At 36.1% G+C, this 19,424-nt stretch overlaps 1 protein-coding gene and 2 long non-coding RNA genes across 5 annotated transcripts; all 3 read right to left on the bottom strand.

Moving 5' to 3' along the window:
* Positions 1–4,362: 4,362 nt before the first annotated feature.
* LOC141614846 (uncharacterized) lies at positions 4,363–6,427 on the bottom strand. Of its 2 annotated transcripts, none has more exons than XR_012529402.1 (4): positions 6,096–6,427; positions 5,139–5,253; positions 4,969–5,048; positions 4,363–4,564 (listed from the first exon to the last, which is right to left on the bottom strand). It is a non-coding gene; the product is annotated as an uncharacterized LOC141614846 (long non-coding RNA). The 2 variants fall into 2 exon arrangements; XR_012529403.1 differs by having other exon boundaries at positions 5,180–5,253; positions 6,096–6,423.
* A 3,036-nt stretch (positions 6,428–9,463) lies between these two features.
* On the bottom strand, positions 9,464–14,281 carry LOC141611627 (uncharacterized). Its single transcript, XR_012528679.1, has 4 exons — positions 13,995–14,281; positions 11,348–12,022; positions 11,195–11,256; positions 9,464–9,982 (listed from the first exon to the last, which is right to left on the bottom strand). It is a non-coding gene; the product is annotated as an uncharacterized LOC141611627 (long non-coding RNA).
* Positions 14,282–15,171: 890 nt separating this feature from the next.
* Positions 15,172–19,022, bottom strand: LOC141611626 (protein TRIGALACTOSYLDIACYLGLYCEROL 1, chloroplastic-like). Of its 2 annotated transcripts, none has more exons than XM_074430211.1 (3): positions 18,813–19,022; positions 17,320–17,450; positions 15,172–16,252 (listed from the first exon to the last, which is right to left on the bottom strand). In XM_074430211.1, exons 2-3 carry the CDS (start codon positions 17,364–17,366, stop codon positions 15,241–15,243), a joined length of 1,059 nt encoding a protein of 352 aa, XP_074286312.1. In that variant the 5' UTR covers positions 17,367–17,450; positions 18,813–19,022; the 3' UTR covers positions 15,172–15,240. The 2 variants fall into 2 exon arrangements, with proteins under 2 accessions (XP_074286312.1, XP_074286311.1); XM_074430210.1 differs by having other exon boundaries at positions 17,320–17,545; positions 18,813–19,021.
* Positions 19,023–19,424: the final 402 nt, after the last annotated feature.

Raw genomic sequence — 19,424 nt, 5'->3', positions numbered from 1 at the left:
ACCATCTTTTAAAACCGTATTTATAAAACTGCGAAAGTCTGACGTCGAGAAGAAACGCAGTAGCAGCTGCGCCTCTTCGAAGAGTCGCGGCACCTGCTGCGCCTCTTCCTGAGGCTGCCGCTATATCTGCTCTTCTTCTCCTTCCTCGACCTTCTGCAATTTTCTGTTTTTCTCTTATTCTTTCATTCCTTTTGTTTGTTTCAGTATATAAACATGCTTTTTTTACTAATCCTTTTTTAAATATAATTCATAATCCGACATAAATCCTTTATAATTCGATATTTGCGGATTTTCGTCATCTATTCAAACCCGAATTTTAAAGGTTTGAATTTCTCATATCGATTCTCTGAAATTCGTCTTTTGTACATACTTTTCTTTATTTGATTTCAGTTTACCAAATTTAATTCAGGTTTCAAAGTTTAAGTTTGGTTCTTTTGTATTCTCGACACGAATCCGTCTTTATAATTATGTAAATCGCTGTAAATTCTCGTCTTTAGTTCCTTTTATGACGGTTCTATATGCATGTAATCAATTAAAACACTTTTACTTGAGTCTAATATCAATAATCAATCTTAAATTACCAATGAACGATAACTAACCCGCGATTCTGACTTTACATCCAGAACCCAACTCAAGAACAGACGCAGGAAGTGCTGCGCCTCTTCCAAAGGACGCAGCAAATGCTGCGTCTGTTCTGGTTGGCTTCTATCCCTGAACTCTTTCTCGCTTTGACATAACTCCTAATTACGGTTTAAATCAACTATTATCCGTATTATCACCTCTAATCTGACGTATTTTCATGCTTTTATTTCTATTTTTATTTTCTTTTATTTTCTTCTTCAAAATCCCGTTTTGAGCGTGCTTTTGACGTAGATCAAATAAACTTTGTAATTCTTGTAATTTTAATTATTTCATTTATCGTAATTATTATTATGTATGATTTATTTAATTGGCATTCACATGTGATTAATCTAACATCGACTTCAACCCCAATTGTTTGCTAAATTGTTTGTTCACCGACTTAGTCTAATCTCACATGCTAGGGATAAAACATTGGATGTTGCATTGCATGCATTACGTCGACGACATATCAAATATGAATAACTTCCTTAATCATTAATAGAGGCCGCTATCGAGGCGGGCGGGATTAGGTGTTCAATTAAAGACCTTCCTAATACGTACCCTCACCCCTTACTCCAGTTATCTCTGGACATCCATGTCCATTGGCATCTTCGAGAGTCATTCTAGACATAGAATGCTAAGGGTAACGAGTTCTTAGTGTCTATGTCATTACTTCGTGTCTTGACATGGCATGAGGTATTCGAACGGTTTCCCATTTTTCCACAATAAATTGGTGGCGACTCCATAAATGCAGTCTTATTCAACCTTTCACCGGTTTCAATGCCTCACAAATCGGTAATGGCCCATGACGTGCTTTGGTAAACCAAGGTTCCGTGGGAGAAGTGACGCCGCCTCGAGACCAACGCACGGGTGTGCGCGGCGTGGGTGGCCCATGTTCACACTTTATTAGATTAGATTAGGAGTAGATTAGAATAGATTATTCTTAATCATTTCACAAATTGCACTTTAATCCTTCCTTAAATATTGTTCAAGATTTCTTATTGGGTGAATGAAGATTATTGGGTTATTTTTTGGAGAATTGACAACTCTTCATCAATCAATCAAGCTCTCTTCTATTATTCTTTCCTTTCCATTTGTTCATCTTAAGATTGGTATAATTCCTTTACTCATTACTTTATTACGATTACGGTATATTGTAATATACCGTAATATCTTGTAACATCTTTAACGATTTTTCAACTGTTTATTATGGTGATCCTTATGAGTTCTGAACTCGATGACGAAAAATTAAGATGCTCAATCCATCAATTTAATACGTGTTAAGGGTAAGATAAGGATCCCAACTTTTCAATTTTTTCCAGTTAAGGACCTCAACGTTTAATTTTTACAGTTAAGGGACTTGAAACTAACGCGTTATCTTTCTGATACAAAGATTGTTACTGCTTGCTTGGCCCACCAGATGATACAAAGTGATCGGCTCGAAAATGATTTTGCAGAGGTTCATGAGCAATTGAAGAACAAAGCGGCATTGTCGGCGCGGCAAGAAATTTGGATGGGTTTTGCAATGATCAATTAGTTGTAACTTGTAAACAAATGAACTTTTAACATAATTATGAATTACCACCTAATATGTTCCATTTTTTATAAATTACCACCTAATATATTCAACTTTACAAATAACCACCTAACTTTCGTGTTTATCCATACCATTTTCACTTATTCTACATTCTTGTGACGGTTTTATAAAATTATCGACTCGTTTTCATTTTAACGACTTCCGATCATTTTTTATGACCAAACTACCCTTATTAACCCTATTTAATTTACACACACTCCCTCAGTCCCTCTCATTCCAACAAATCAAACAATACCCCAATCCCCAAAAAACCCATAAATCGTTTTCTAAAGCTCTTCTCATGTCGTCATTTTCTGGGCAATTTCATTTTAGTATTTTATTGTAATCATTTTTGCCAAAGGAATAAATTCAGGCTAATCTTGAACTTCACAACTGTAGGCCAAAGAAATACGGTTACGGAAGAAGTACTGTGGAAGTATTAATGTATACAATTAGTCCTCAAGTCATTAGGTAATGGCCAATACCCATAAAGATGCCAACAAATGTAGGCACAAATTACAAAAGGAGTCAAGTCCTTTAAAATATAACTTCAAACTTTGATAAAGAAATCATAAATAGATCAAAGCTAGTTAGAAATTGAGCGAATATAAAGCAATCTCGAGTTTAGCAATCAATGATAATGATAAGGAAGTCTATACTCAAAGAACAAAAGGGGGGACTAAATCAAATTTTCATTTTCAAACCTTTAAAATAGTTAGAATTTTGTCAAAGTAGCATAAACTCTTAACAATGAATCAAAAATGGTAGCTTGAATTGTTTAGAAATTGTATGAATTGAAAAGCAACTTAGACATCATGCATATAAAGTACGCTAAGACGATCCAAACTTAACCAACAAAAGAGCTATGGTGAACTTCCTAAGGATAAGAGTCGAAGTGAGGTCAACAAGGATGTCAAAGATAGAGTTTTTATAAGTTACCAGCATCAAACTTAAAGGAGGAGTACGATGAAGTGAGGAAGAGAGGAATGACGGTAACACTTGTGAACAAAGAAGAAGGGAGATTAGACAACAAGGAAACGCCAGATACTCAAATCTCAAATAGCAATATCATCCTAAGCGGTTCCGAAAACTTCCTAGCAACAAAACTCATAGCCACATCACTCCCATGGATTTCCTCAAAACACTTACGTTACTTCATCCTAAGCAATTCCATGAAACAAGGTACTCCACTATAAGTGTGATTTCACCACTCCAAATTCTCAAACATCTACAAACAACCCCCACGAGATCAAGGTCAAAGCTTCTAACAAAGTTATACTCATATCCAACTAGGGTCAACCATGGGTTTCTCAAAATGGTAAAATCCTCAATCAAGGGTCCTAATTCCAAGCTCTAAATTCCCAGAAAGGGTTCCTCAAATATTCCACAAGGTTCTCATTTCAAAACAAGGTAGTAACATCCCAATCCAAAGTCTCCTTTCATGAAAGTCCACTCTACTACACTCTTTTGAGAAAGATGCATAATCACCCAATTTTGAAAAATCAATAGGATCTCGAGTCCTTCTATCCTTCTACTTATTACAGATTCCCAAAAGCGGAACTACACTCAACTACATCATCATCCCATCATCTCAAGTACTCAATACAACCTCAAAGTTTCTAAAATAATAGGGTTAACAAAGACTTCTTAAGACTACGTCTCTATCAACTCAAGAACTCTCAAGAACCAACTAATATCAAATCACGTCACCAATCCATTATGGTCATCAACATCCCAAAGTATTTTCTTTCAAATCTGACATCCTAGCACTTTACTTACCATCGAGTTTTCAAGAAACAAGGTCTTAGTTGTAACACACTACTACAAAACTAGATTTTAGCGACGCTTTATAATGGCTTTTGGCGGCGCTATTTAGCGCCGGGAGGGGCTTTACCGACGCTCTAAAAAGCGCCGGCTTAGCTTGTGCCGCTAGCACTTATTGCGACGCTTATTATTAGCGTCGGTAGAAACTAAAAAAAAGCACCGCGAAATTTGACGCGCTTTTCATAGAGAATGGCAGCGCATTTTAAGCGTTGCTAGATTATGGCAACGATGGTTCAGGTGCCAGGATAATTTTCTTTGGGTATCTTCTAATAACCATTACAGTATCCTAATATACGCTAACCACGCCTAAGAAAAATGCAAAAGACAACTTTGTACTGAAGTAATGTAAATTCAATTTTGTATTGAAATATTAATAATATAAGCGTACTATACATACATTTTCCGATCCAATCCACGGTCGATATATGAGAAAATAACTATACAAGAAATATAGCGTATGAATTAATCTGTGACTCTACTTGATCTGGAAATTTCATTCCACATTCTCATTACAAATTTTCCTGTCTTGTTTCAACCATTAATCTGCAATAAAGAATAAAAGCAAAATTAATACAACCAAAGTTCAGTAATTAAGTTTTCTTCTAAAGACAAGCATTCTTGGACATATGGCGATGATCAAAGTTCAAGATACAATTACATACACTAAGATTTGCTATTAAATGATCAAGACATAGAAAATCACATACTGTGAATAGGATCAGTGCCAGAGTACACAACCAAACGAAGAGGACAATCCGTCTTGAAACGGAAACAAGCAGCAAAGACGAAAAAAATCAAACTAGTACCAAACCAGAAATTCAAGTGCTCCCAAAATAAACTCCAGTAGCTCATTCTTAATTATAGTATAGTAAGAATAACAAACTCGCATTATTTTAGACTACACAAGATTCTGACAAATACAGAAATACTCCATTACATTTACTCACCTCTTACGGTTCAAGAGTGAGAACTTGGTGCACTTTCTCAAGAAATATGTCATTCCAATGTTAGATACAGTAGGAGCTTCCTGTAATCAATGATAAGAGTAGCATTGGAGTAAACAAATGCATAATAATAAGAACACTTATAGCAAACAAGACTGATAATCAAAACGTACTTAGATATAAACCCCATTCTTGTCATTGTTACAAGACTTACAATTACAATTTCCTTACAAGAGCTACTCCGTAAGTTTCAGTCAACCCATAAACTCTTAGCTTTTGCAATTTCACCTAACACATGTAAAAAAAATCCATGATTATTGAAGTACATACAAAACTTAAAAGAAGGAAAATAAGGAACTTTAAAAGGTAACGGATAATACTCATAATTAATCCCAATATTTAGCCTGTTTATGTAAAGATTTGCCTTAGAACATACTTGTACATTATCTGACCATGTAAACAAAAATTTATGTTCTGCTCATGAACTCATCATTTGGTTATGTAATTATATACGCAGTAGTTGAAAAGAAATAAGGATAGCAAAGTTAATTCGTGTTCAATAATCTATGTAGCAGCCAAAACAGTTACTCATATTAATCAACATGAGCTATCTGAACAATGAAAAATATTGATTCAGAAGTATTAACTATCTAAACATATTTGATGAGTGTGTCCAGGTATAGTCTCACTCCATTAATCCAGGAAAAAAAATCTCCACTGGTATATACAATATGAGACCAAAAATTGTGAAAACATCACAAGCTCAATAGCTGCTAAAAGAGACTAAAACAACAGTTATCAAAATTAGGCATATCGTCGCCTATTGACACAATCAAACCATCAAAGTGAATCAACAAACCCATGAATCTTCATAATTTTTACTAAAGCTTAATTAACAACCTTAATAAAAAAAGATCCCTAATTTATCAGGAAAATTCATAAGCAAACCTAAGCACTCAATTTGATTTGCTAAAAACGAATGTAAAGATATGTATAATGGCTAAAACTCTTGTATTTTCTTAATCCAGTAAGCATAATCCAAGTTGTAACAAAAAGAAAGAATCAGATTCGTCAAAAAATTATGAAACCCCTAATTAACTATGATGGGAAAAAAATTATAGAATACATACCTAATTCCAATATCTGACAATAGTTTAATTCCGTAAATCTCACAATGACAGCAGTAGAAGTCCTCAATGGCGATGAAAATTGTAGTTTTAATTTCCTTGGAACGGGTTTTGTTTTAGCGAGAGGAAGTGATGGCGCTTGAATGAAATTCCAGTCCCGCGTTTGTGAGTTTTCAATTTCCGGAATTGTGAATATAGGACTTGGGGCGCTTCTAGAATAGCGCCTTAGTTTTGGGCTTTACTGACCCAAGTAAGCGGTTTTCTCACCAAGCGTTGCAATAGAAGCGCCGCTATATGCTTTTATTGTAGTAGTGACAACACTTTACCACCTCATATTTCCTCATTCTAACACCATAAATTGAAACTATGTTCTTCAACTTAACCATTGGCGTCAACCATACCATTATCTTTTCTAGCTTCCAAGGCAAGCGCTAAGACTCTCCAATAATGTACCTTAGTCTCACTCTCATACCATACCTCAAGTAGTAATCAAGATCACTCACTTAGACCAACTAATAGTCCCACAATTAGTACTTCTCATATGGTAACATCTACATTATCAAACTCTCATATCCAAAGTGATCACGAAAGCCAATGTAAACTCAACCTACTTACTCACTCAATCTTACATCTTCGATTCCACCTATTTTAAGTCAAGCACTAGGCACTAGTATCCCATGCCACGTCTCACTACACTTCCCAAGCCTTTCCAATCCCAAACATAAACAACAAAGCCAAGTTCCATAACCTTAGTAACAAATGCAACTCACACTTGACAACACAAATAATCCCACTAATCAACCATACTCACTTTATCAAGGAACTAGGTATAAGAATTACTAAGTATGCCTCATCACACTACCTAAGTCTTTCTAACATCACAACTCCTCAAAACCAGGGTTATAGGTCAACCACAAACAAACTCCACAAAGCAAAAATATCCAACCAAGGTTAACACCCCACAAAAGAAAGAGAACTATAAAAAGGCGTTAAAGGAGGATAAGCAAGGAACAAAGGACAAGTTGGGAGAGTACAAGAGTAACTTATAAGGAAAAAGAAAAGAGAGTTTAGAAGAAGAAATACGCATCAAGAAGTAAAAGAATGAGGCAAGGTACACAAAGAATGAGAAATATCTTCGAGGAAATAGAAGCATTCTTAAAAAGTTGAATAAATCTTCAATTCCGGCAATAGGCACCAAGTCTTGATCTCCACATAGGTTTGCTCACGGTCATTGATCCAAGGGTACAGAAATAATTGACAATCAACAAACATGTTAGAACCTACCACGAAGCATACACAAAGAGACTACCAACTTAGGTTCTTATTTCTACCCATCTCTCATTTACTATTTAAGGTCAAGTTCAAAATTAAATTCAGGGTACACGTGTGTGCGTCGGGAGCAATATAGGCTCTGATACCAACTGTGACACCCCTCGATAGGGCATCAAAGAGAAATAATAAATCTAAGCGGAAAATACGAGATTTTTAAAACCTTTAAAATTTTAAAGTGCGAAATCCACCATAAGTGATCAAACGGAAATGAAAAGTAAGATAATTAAGTTTTACAATTAAAAACAAAGTGCGTTGGGGAAAAGATATCCCACGAATAAGCACAAGTCTAAAGATAGGTGAGTCTAAGAAAAACGGTAACTAAAGTCCAAGGGTCAACGTTCTCGCTAGCTCACACGTCTCCCCCATATAATCTGCATCACAAACCTGTCATTCATGTAAACATGAACGCCACAGTTAGTGGGGAGTAACTCAGGGTTCTCCCAGCCACAATATGTCAAAATACAAGTAAGCAAGAACTTAGTTAAATATATTGATCATACATCATACTTGAATAATAATGAACAAGGGGATATAAACGATAATCATAATGAGATAGGCATATTAAATTCATAATGAGATAGGCAAGGTACATTATATTAAATATGCATTCAAGGGAGTAGAATAACGAAGTCAACCAATTTCATATTAACTCGGCTCAACTATTTATGTGAGATAATTAAAATAATATGGAAGACACGAATACGGTCGTTTAGACAAAAGCACGCATTTCAAGGAAATATAACATAGATATGAGATTAGGCATTGAATCATATGAAGAAGATAAATAACGGGTCAATTAAATAGGAAATACATGGACGTGGCTACTAATGTCGCATTCATACTTATGGCTTTCATCTCACCATAAGAACGGATGGGAACATCGATCCCGGCGATCATATCGCAACTAGAAGCTTGCATCTCACCTCTAGTATCCGATAGGACCAAGACTCTCACAACCAAACAATACAAGGCACGACTCTTGCCCTGAAAGACATATACAAAGTATAGACTCAAACAAGACAACCAACCCAGACTCCAACCTCTTGGTAGGACGACGATCATAATACGGTCCTAGTCTAAACCTGGATCCAGACTCTCGGGATGGACGTCACCCGATTCGACAAACGATATACTAATCGTATCCAAGACTCGAAACATGGCACACATATTGATACCCGCCGTGAGGTGTCAAAAATAAATTTATAATCTCCAACTACAACTATAGCTAGCGGCAGTCGGGTCGAACCACAGAGAGGCAGACGTAATTTCTAGTTGTTTAAATTCGGTCTAAGGTAACAATAAAGTGGGGGGGGGGGGTTGATTGGATTTGGTCTACAACTAATAGCAGTAAAAGAAATGTAAGCTAATGAAATATATGAAATCAAGTATAAAAAGAGGTACTAGGATGGTCGGTTCGTTATAGTTTGGCGGCAAAGATACTAAACAGGTCTAATCAAACACATGAGGCGGGAAATAAAGAGGTCCTCTCGGTCCACTCTTAACAAATAGCATCTTTCGATCTCGCTATAGGTCCCTAATATCACTAATACTAACTTTCGTCCTGAAAAGTGATTTATGGTCTAAACTTTACCTATCTTTCGATCTCAGCATAGTTTAGTCATTTTAATTGGTGATCTAACAACTGTCCCTATCTCTCGATCTAATGGGTCAGTCATATCCTAAGCATTCAACTAGTCGTGTGCACTCGATTCGTCGAATAAAGAATTAAAACGAAAATAAAACCTCACGTGGTCAGTCGATCGACCAGGTATGGCGGTCGATCGACTGAAACGCGATTCAGTCCGTGTTCATTATATTGCCGCCTACACTACAATTCCCCTACATCCTAGCACGAATAAATTAGCTACTCATACTGAAATTAAAGGCAACAATAATAGTAAGGATTAAAGCTACGAAATTCATGCTTAATACGATAAAATAAACAATTAACAAAAGATGGCAATTCGGCTTGGGAACTGATCTAGCAATTCGACAACTATGAACGAAAATAAAATAACAGAATAAAACCAGAGATTACCGTGTGAATTGCGAAGGAAAAGAACAAAGCCGAATGACAAAGCAAATTGTATTCAATACCGAAAATAATCTCGAACCCTAATTATTTCTAAAGAACTATATGTGAAACTTGGTAAAATTTCTGAATAAAAACCGGATCCTGTATCTGATGTTCTAGGTTACGTTATATAGAAAGTATACGTAACTTTTATTTCCAAAACCTAAACATAATGGGCTTCAAGTTCCTCGATCTTTTAATTCTCGTCTGAAGCAGCGATGTGGTCGATCGACTGAGCATGGTGGTCGATCGACTGACTAACAGTGTACAGTAGCTTCTGGAGCCCGTGATTTGGTCGATCGACTGAAGGTAGTGGTCGATCGACTGCTTTAGCTGCTACTTGACTTTTATAATCTCGTGGATTTGTCTTTTGGGCCTTGGATTGCGCACCAAACTCGTTCCTTAAGCGAATACTTCACGTCAAATGCAATGCAGGATACTCGGGAGCGGATTTAGCTCGATTTCCGCTGGATTCTTCACATTTCTGCAATAATGTACAAAAATACGGAAGTAGGCGGAAATAGGGAGAAATGTAGCATAAACTACATGAATGAGCTCTGAAATGCGTGTAAAATGGGATGTAAAACATCATATAAAAGACACGCATCACATATCCGTAACCAAAGGTCGAGTAATCTCACATCGGAAACATGGCACACATATCCGTAACCAAAGGTCCGATAAAAGGCGGAAGGATAACCCAATCCGGAAACATGGCACACATATCCGTAATCAAAGGTCCGAAAGGGGTGGAAGGGTATCCTAATCCGGAAACATGGCGCACATGTCCGTAACCAAAGGTCTAAAAGAGGAAATAAGGAATGTCAAGTAGTCACACAATGTAAAACGTCACACTTGGGTCACAATTAAGAGTAAGAATGATTGCACAAACATAACCTAAACAATTCATGTGAAGCATGTATAAGTACGAGAGTATGACAAATATCAGATGCTCCCATGATAAAAGAGTGTCAACACACCATACACAAGCATTAGAACCAAGGTTAAGATGCATACCCAACAAGAAACATAAAACCCAATCTATAACAACAAGTTTAGTACTCGACTACAATAAGGGTCAGCTTCAAACGGTCATAACTTGAGGTTCTAATCATGAGAATGAGGTGAAACCAGTTGAAGGTGATAGCTTTATCCTCTTAAGGTTCTAACGGTAGGTCATAAGCCTCAAACAAATAAGTAACGAAGAAGTTATGGCCATTTTACGAAGACTAGTCCAGGTTGTGGCGCAGCCTGCGCCGAGATGCGCAGCCTGCGCAAATCACTGAGTTGCACGACACAACAAGTTCATCTTCATCCCCAAATAAATTTTTATCATACCAATTCCATTATATATTACCCAAGTAGCTTCAGACAAGTATTAAGGGTGAAATCAAAACATAAAAGAGGGATTAAAACATAAGATTTGATTCAAATTCAAACAATTCCAAACTAACAACTTCATGCCATAATTAAACACAATTATTAAGCATGAATAAGACGGTTTCTTCACTAATTCATCCATGTAAACAAAAGACTATAAACTTTCTCAAACCACCAAGAGAGATTCCACACAAAAACTCATTCAACAACAAACAAGTAAAAACATGTAAAGAATCTAACTTTAACACGCATATGAACAAACTATAACATATAAACACCCAAATTGACATAATGTCGAGTAACCCATCATCGTTACCTTTTAGCTCATCAAAGGTCATGATTCGACTCAATATCACCTCGGAATGCTAAAACTTCATCCTAGAACAAGTTTAAGGCAAAAAGGGTGAGAAAACTCATCTCACAAAAAGATGGATTTTCTAAAAGATACAAAAGGCTAGAACTTTCTTACCTAGAAAGATGGAGGGCGAGAAGAGGAAGATGATGGTGCGAAAATGGTTCCAATTGGTGAAGAATTGAGTTAGATATGATGAATCTAGGTTTTGATGGAAGATGAGTGTTAATGGTGTTTGTTGAGAGGGAAAATTTCAGAAAAATAATGAGGGAGATGAAGTTGTGAGGGTTTTATGAAGAGAAAAGAGAAGGAGAAAAGCCCATAAGTTATAAAAGGCCCAACAACTCAAATTGAGCCGGATCTCACTAAAAACACGACTCAAGACTAACTACGCATTTTAAAAGGCTAAGACGGCTATTATTATTTTTACCATAATTATTATTATACATATAGAGTAACATTGTTATAAAAGTGGGTTTAAAATATAAGTAGAATAATAAAATAGCTAATTAAATTATAAATGCCAAAATGGGAATTTCGCGGGTGTTACATTTACCGTTACCAAAACAAACATTTTTATAATCTTCAAAAGAATCTAACACCGGACCATTTCTCAGGAAAAATGGTCATATATTCAAAACTAGTACATATTTCGCAATGTTTACACATATACGTTGAGGCATTTGTTAAATTATTTTGGAACGGCCGATCATCCTTTAATTTCCCAAAGTGAAACATAGCGTTTTGTTGAATGTGACACTGACATAGATGATGTCTCGTTGCTGGATAAACCTGTCAGCATTTGACCAGTATTAGCATTAAAACATATGTTAAAATGATCACATTTAAAGTGTCTTATAATGGGAACATTTATGAACTCAGATGGGAACATATATGGAAGAGGATATCATATATGTTAAAAAAAATGATATCATCTTAGGCTGAAATGTAAACATAATAAAAATCCTTAATTGGTCATAAAAATGTCAACAAGTGATAAATGTGACGCCTCTAAAAGATGTTATGCAATATTTGAAAGAATGTTAATAGTGACAACATTTATGCATGAATGTGGTGACATAAGACAATATGTCACATTGTAACCATGTTAGCTTATGTTGTTACATACTAAGATAGTATTATTGTGACACATTCTCCTTTATATGCATATTCAGGTGATAACATCTTGAACACAAGCAAATATGTGACCATGTTTATGCAAATATGTTATCATTACAAGATTCATTCATTTACAAAACAAAGGATGACTATTATGGTTACAATTTAGACTAAGATGATATGGTGACAATTTAGACTAAGATAGGAACATATATGGGAGAGGATATAATATATGTTAATAAAAATAAAATGATATCATCGTAGGCTCAAATGTACCATAATAATAGTCCTTAATTGGTCTTAAAAATATCAACAATTAAGTGAGAAATGTGACCACTCTAAAAGATATTATGCAGAATTTGAAAGAATGTTATAGTGGTAACATTTTGCAACTTTTATTTCAAGTAAATACCCTGAAAGATTAGTACCTATGACAAGAGCAACCAAATTTGCAACTTTGGTTAAAATGGTAACACTGTACGCTCAAATGGTAACACTGCATTTTATTTCATGCTAACATTAGTCTAAGTCAGTTTTATAGACGTATTTGTGCTCGTTATTTTATGTTACATTTCTCAAGTGAGGTGCTAACATTTTCTCATGTCACCGTGTTATTCATGGATGTTATCATCATAATATCCATTCACACATTATAGCTAATATGATAACATTTCAAACAGAGATATATTTCAATACTAAGGTGGTAACATTTTTAACACAAATCAAATGTCGCCATGTTTATTCATAAATGTTATAATTATAACATTCATTTTCACATTCTAAATAATATTGCTACATTTAAAACATGATTACATTTCGAGACTAAAGTGGTTACATTTTTAACACAAGGCATACATCACCATATTTATTCTTGGATGTTATCATTATAACATTCATTCAAATCCAAACAAACATATTATTTAACGGTTACATTTCAATCTAAGGTGATTACATTGCTACAAAAACCCCTAAGTCACCAATTTTACTCGTATATGTTTTCATTTTAAAGGCTTTGAGGTAAAATCAAACAGCTCGTATAATAATTACATCTCTCAACTAAGATGGTAACATTCTTAACACAATCTCATATGTCACCATGTTTATTCATATACGTAATCATTATAAGAGGCTTTGAGGTAAATCAAACAAACATAAATAAAATGATATCATCTCAGTGTACAGTATTACCATTGCATAGATAATTAAACCAACTCAACTGCAAAAAAAAAAAAAAAAAAATGGGCAATGGTGACAAATTAAAGCAAATTTCTCATCTAAATTAGAACTTTAAACCTCTATGATTTGGATAAAATCCTCATTTTTTTGACATAATAACTCAGATCTGCACATTAAAACACAAATCAAAACACAAAAAATTCAAACTTTTTAACATAAATCAAACAAAAATCCAATAAATCAAAACACAAAAGATTCATACCATGTTTATTCTTTGGTGTTTATGCTAACAAAACAAACATTTTGATAATCTTCCAAAAATAACTAGACAAAAAAAACGAATCTTAATGAAACAATTATGACCATTTTTTACAAATTAATTGCTAAACAAAAAAAAACCCATCAATATTTTAAAATAAATTACTAAACAAAAAATACCACCATAAAATCAACATGTTAAACACAATACCTTCCATATTTTTTTTCGGTGTTTTCTATTTTGCCATTGTTTATTTTGCCATCAGCTTGATGAAGCTCTAAACGATGAAGATGATGAGGATGTGAGGATGAAGATGGTAGAGATTTTAATTATTTTGGGTTTTGAGAAATAATGTGATGAGGTAGAGAGAGCGTGATTTGAAAAATGTAATGAAAAGAGGAAAAGTGAGGATGTGATGAAGTCGCCTGACTCATGACTCATGCATGGGAGTTCCCCATTTTTATTTTTTAATCTCTTTTGTCAAATCATTTTGAGATTAAGGCTCTGATGTTGTTGTTGAATCTCTTTTGTCAAATTATGTTTACAATATAATAATAGCAAAAATGGCCCACTAGGATCCGTATTATCTAATCCGGTATCTATTCGCTCCGTCTTCAACTTGTGACGGGTGCTGAGAGACTAATTGTTAATACACAAAATCTCATTTGTGACGGCACATATCCGTCACTTTGGAGTGACGGATACCATTTTCCCTCACAAATGACCCAAATAGAGGAAAGAGGAAAGCACATGGGAGTGTCCCCACCTTGTCCCCCCTATCCGTTTTGTGAGTGACATTATCCGTTACTTGCTCCGACCCGTCTTCAGCAACACTAATTGTAATACACAAAATGACCACACAAATCTCTGTTGGTCTTTAGACTTTGATTCCTCACATTTGCAAAGTACTAAAAATACATGTAGCTCATGAATCATGATGTCACAATATAACTGATTCAAGATCTTGCTTTATCAATTTTCGATTTTTTAAATTATAACGGGTATCTGGGTTTTCATTACTTCGAGTAACCAGCATATATTTAACGTTTAACGTTTAAGTCGTCTGTCATCGTTTTCTAATTTCAGTAGTTAGCTTATGAGCGTCACAATTAAAGCACAAAAAACCATTTGTAAGGCTTATGTATGAAAGCTTCTTCAAAACAAAAATCTATTACTCAGTCAACACCACTACACCAGCCTTCGACTCGCGAAACAATTAGTTTGAAGCTCAACTAATTTACTTGCAATACAAGCTTGGATTTGTTTTACCTGTTTACTCAGAATTCCCAGAGATTTAAAATCTTCTCATCCTGAGGCATTCATCGCGTGCAGTTTAAAAGGACTACTTAAATGAAAGTATACATTTATATATTTGTACCCCCAATGAATTAGAAAATGGTTTAAAAACTGACTAAAACATAAGGTAAATTGCAATGTTACAAGCTGAGATATGAGATCATACACAACTTTTAAGTGAGTCTCCAGCGCCTTGGAAAAATAGACAAGAAAGTGCAAAATCAGCTATGAAAATACCGACAAGTGATAAAACTACAGCTGAAGTCGTGGATTCACCAACACCTTTAGCACCACCCATGGTGGTCACCCCCCAAGCACAACTCACAACCGCGATTATGCCTCCGAACACCTGAGACTTGATCATGGCACTGATTATATCCCATGGCTTAAGTGCTCTACGGGCCGAATTCAAAATTATGTTAACGTTAACTCCATAAACACTGTCGGCCAAAAAAGCGCTAGACGCCATGCCCACTATGAAACACATCAGGGTTAGAAATGGCAAGGCAATGCAAGAAGCAAGTACCCTCGGTGTAACAAGGTAGTCAACCGGGTTAGACCCTAGAACCCTCAAAGTGTCGGTTTGCTCAGACACCTGCATGGTTGCTAATTCTGCAGCGAATGCACTTCCCATGCGCCCTGCCACCACAATTGATGTCACAACGGGGCTCAATTCCCGAGAGAAGGCTAGAGCTAATACTCCCCCAACCGATCGGTTTAGCCCTAGTCTTGTGAATTCCCGAACAAATTGGATAGTAAAGGCCATGCCGACAAACGCTGATGTCAACAGGCAGACTCCGACTGATTTCGGCCCGACTCTTTCTAATTGCTGGAGAGTGTTCTTCCAGTGAACTTTTCCCTTAAGAGTTCGGAAGATTACTTGCCCTGCAAGTATGAAGACGGATAATCCCCTCCATAGGGGCCTAGGGGGAGACCAGTTACTGAACAAAGGTTGAGTTTCAAGAGTGGGAGAATGGTTTATGCTAGAGCTTTCATCAGTTGCTAAAGCCACTGGCAAGCCGTCATTTGAATTAGGAATGGCATTGGACGCTGTCGAAAAAATGGGTTTTGGAAGACTGACAGTTTGTCCAGCAAACTTCAACCTTTTTATACATCGGCAGGAAGTACCACTTGTGACGTATATCCATTTATTTTGACTAATCGCATCTCTCCTGTAATTTGTTCGGCATTCTAGGATTTAGTCTAGCATTCAACAGAGATATGGAACTCACTAAACTTTAGTTGTACATTATTATGGAATAAAGCAAAATGACTTGCAAAATGGCTATGCTTCTTTTCAATGTGAAATACAAAATCAATGATTTGATGCAATTCTCACAGCAATTTTCATTATAAGTAATTTTGAAGGTCTCTTTATAGTTTGTATATTAAAACGAGGGCAATGCTGTATACATACATTCAAAACCTTCCTTACACCGCCATTTTCAGCAGCCCATTGGACAATAGAATAATGTTTATTTTTTGTGTGTAAAGTAGGGGTGGGCATAATCCGGTCCGGACCGGAAAAATGGACCGGTCCGGACCGGAATCTAGTGGACCGGAACCGGAATTAAAAATTCTGGTCCGGTCTCCGGTCCACCATTTTTCAAGATTCCGGTCCGGTCCGGTCCGGTCCGGTCCGGGACCGGTCCGGGACCGGTATTTTCCGGTCCGGACCGGTTTGGACCGGAATGTCCGGAATTATTGTTATTTGCATTTTTTTTCTTAAAATTGTATTTTTATTCCGGTCCAACCGGTCCGATCCGGTCCAATGGACCGGAATTTTTGACCGAATTTGAAAAAGTGGGTAATTCGGTCCAACCGGTCCGTCCGGTCTTGATGGAATTTTTCGTCGGTCCCGGTCCGGAATTTTTGTAATCCGGTCCGGTCCCGGTCCATGAATTTTGTCGATTCCGGTTCCGGTCCGGTCCGGTTTTGGACCGGTGCCCACCCCTAGTACTGTAAAGGGAATCACAAAGGGCGAGGGCAGTTTTAACGCTAACGCAGTTTACACCCTGGTCATGAGTACCAACTTCATGACTTCACTAGCTCTAAAATCTACCAGATTAGTGTTGCACTTGGGTTTCCCGAGTCTGAAATTGGGACTTTGCAATTTAAAAAATTCTTATAACCCTGGATTTTTCGGGACGAATGCCCTGAGCTTTTTAAAATCACCACCCCAAAAACCTACACTAGCTCAAAACAGTATAACCACAAAGAAATAGAAACACGAAAACACCTGCTAGGGATGCAAGGCAGCGTGCGCAACAATGCAACCGTCGGCATTATCAGGGATCCAACCAGCTCTTCGACACAGCACCTCAGCACTTATCAGGGATCCAACCTGCTCTTCGACACAGCACCACAGCACTATCGTGGTGTACAATCAGGAATGAATACTCTGAACTATGTACTTCTGGCCATATAATTTTGAGCGGTATAAAGGCCCTTTCCTAAACTAACTCCTACACATGATTAGGTAGGCAACAGGCAAGTTAATCAAAGAACAACATATAGAAGCAGCGGATACTCTAATAACATAAGAGAGAGACGGGGTTTATTTCCCAGCTAATGACCTCGCTAACAACAAATTTAGCACAACTCTCGACTGGTAAACTTCATTACCGAGAGTTCAAGATGTTTTAAGGGAAATGATAGCTACAGAACTGGCAAAATCATGTTATTACACTTAGGAGGCGTTTGGTTAGGGTTTTTTAGGAAAAGGTTGTTTGTTTCATCATTTTTCTCATTCTCTTTCCCCTCTTCATTCCTTTCCATTCCCCCAACCCCCCCTAAGGTATGGGATTCCCTTTCCCTACTTCACTTGAATACCACCATAACCACCACCGCATGCGCCACCACTACCACCAGAACTGACTGCAGCACCACATCCTACCACCACCGGCGACGCCACTCCTCTAAACCATTTTAGGTGTGAATTATGCTCGAAAGTCATTCTAGGTATGAATTATAGCCTTTAGATTTGTTTTCCTGAGACCATCTGCCATAACGAATCGGAAATTATCACACCAACTTATGTACACCTTAGGGCCACTTTGACCTATATCAAGACTCATTTTTGCTCATTAAATGGTAATTTGATGAGCTGAGAAAGTTAAATTTCAACGGTGATTTGCCATTGTTTTGTATAACAGTAGAACCTCGAACCACTACTTTTGATGCGCATTGGGTAAATCATCGGGCATAAGTGATAGCTTTCGTTTTTATCAAGGTGACAGACCTTGATCAAGAAGGTAAACAATAACTTTTAAAAAATGGCAAGTTCATCATCAGTTAAACTAAAACTATCTGATCTGATCTAAATAAAGGGATTCTGCACACCACCATGATCAATACTCCCACAATTCCAATCATTTGTTCGCTTTTTAATTACCGGTATTTTGATGATTTAATCAAACGTAAACAAACGATTGGGACAAAGGTAGTAAGTGACAATTGTGACCTATATCACTACTGTTATGACTATTGACTAATGATTAAACCTCAAGTTACTCATTAATTATCAATGAAACCCAGAAAAAGAATCAAATTGAGTGAGCACAAATAATATAATACTGTAATAACTTGATGAATGCAGGAAAACCAATAAACCCAGAATAATAAAGCAATTTGGATACAAATCAAATACTGATTAAAGAAATCATAAAAAAAAAAAAAAAAACTAGAAAAGATGAATTAAGCAAGTGCAGTAATTAAAAAAGAAAGGAATACCTGTGTTAGTATGTTGTGACTTGGGAGTATAGAAACGAATAAACGATAATAGAAGAATCAAAGAAAGTGAAGAAGGTTTGTCAAAAAAAAAAAAAAAAAAGTGAAGACAGCAAATTCTCATTTAAGACGGGTATATCCGTCTAAGGCGGAAGGGTGAAGTGTAGTCTGTAGATCAGACGTGAGTACTTCAGTTATTGTTGACAAGGAAATTGAATAATGAGAGACTAGTCTTAAACCCGTGCAAATTGCACGGGTATACTGTTTCAGATTATGTTAAAAAAATAACATTTAAGATAAATTTTATATTAAGTAGTTATTTCTTTATAAAGTTAATTATCTTTAAAAATAAAATTTTAACATAAAGTGACAAAATCTCTCTACTTTTCGTTAAATTACAAATTGAGTTATAAACCCATATACAAATTTTTTTAGATTTGATTGTAAATTTCATTTACAATTAGTGTAAATGATGCACTAAGGTCAATTGGGTAAGTAGTTGTTGTATGTCATACGACATGTCATCTTGCTAACTAAATTTGAATTTCTACTTTGCCTTATTATTCAGGTGACTTCATACAAACCAGAATGATATATCAACAAAAAATAGAAAAA

The sequence above is a fragment of the Silene latifolia genome, chromosome 11 (genome assembly GCF_048544455.1).
Source record: "Silene latifolia isolate original U9 population chromosome 11, ASM4854445v1, whole genome shotgun sequence".
Taxonomy (NCBI): Eukaryota; Viridiplantae; Streptophyta; class Magnoliopsida; order Caryophyllales; family Caryophyllaceae; genus Silene; species Silene latifolia.
This window is presented reverse-complemented; position numbering and strand designations above follow the sequence as displayed.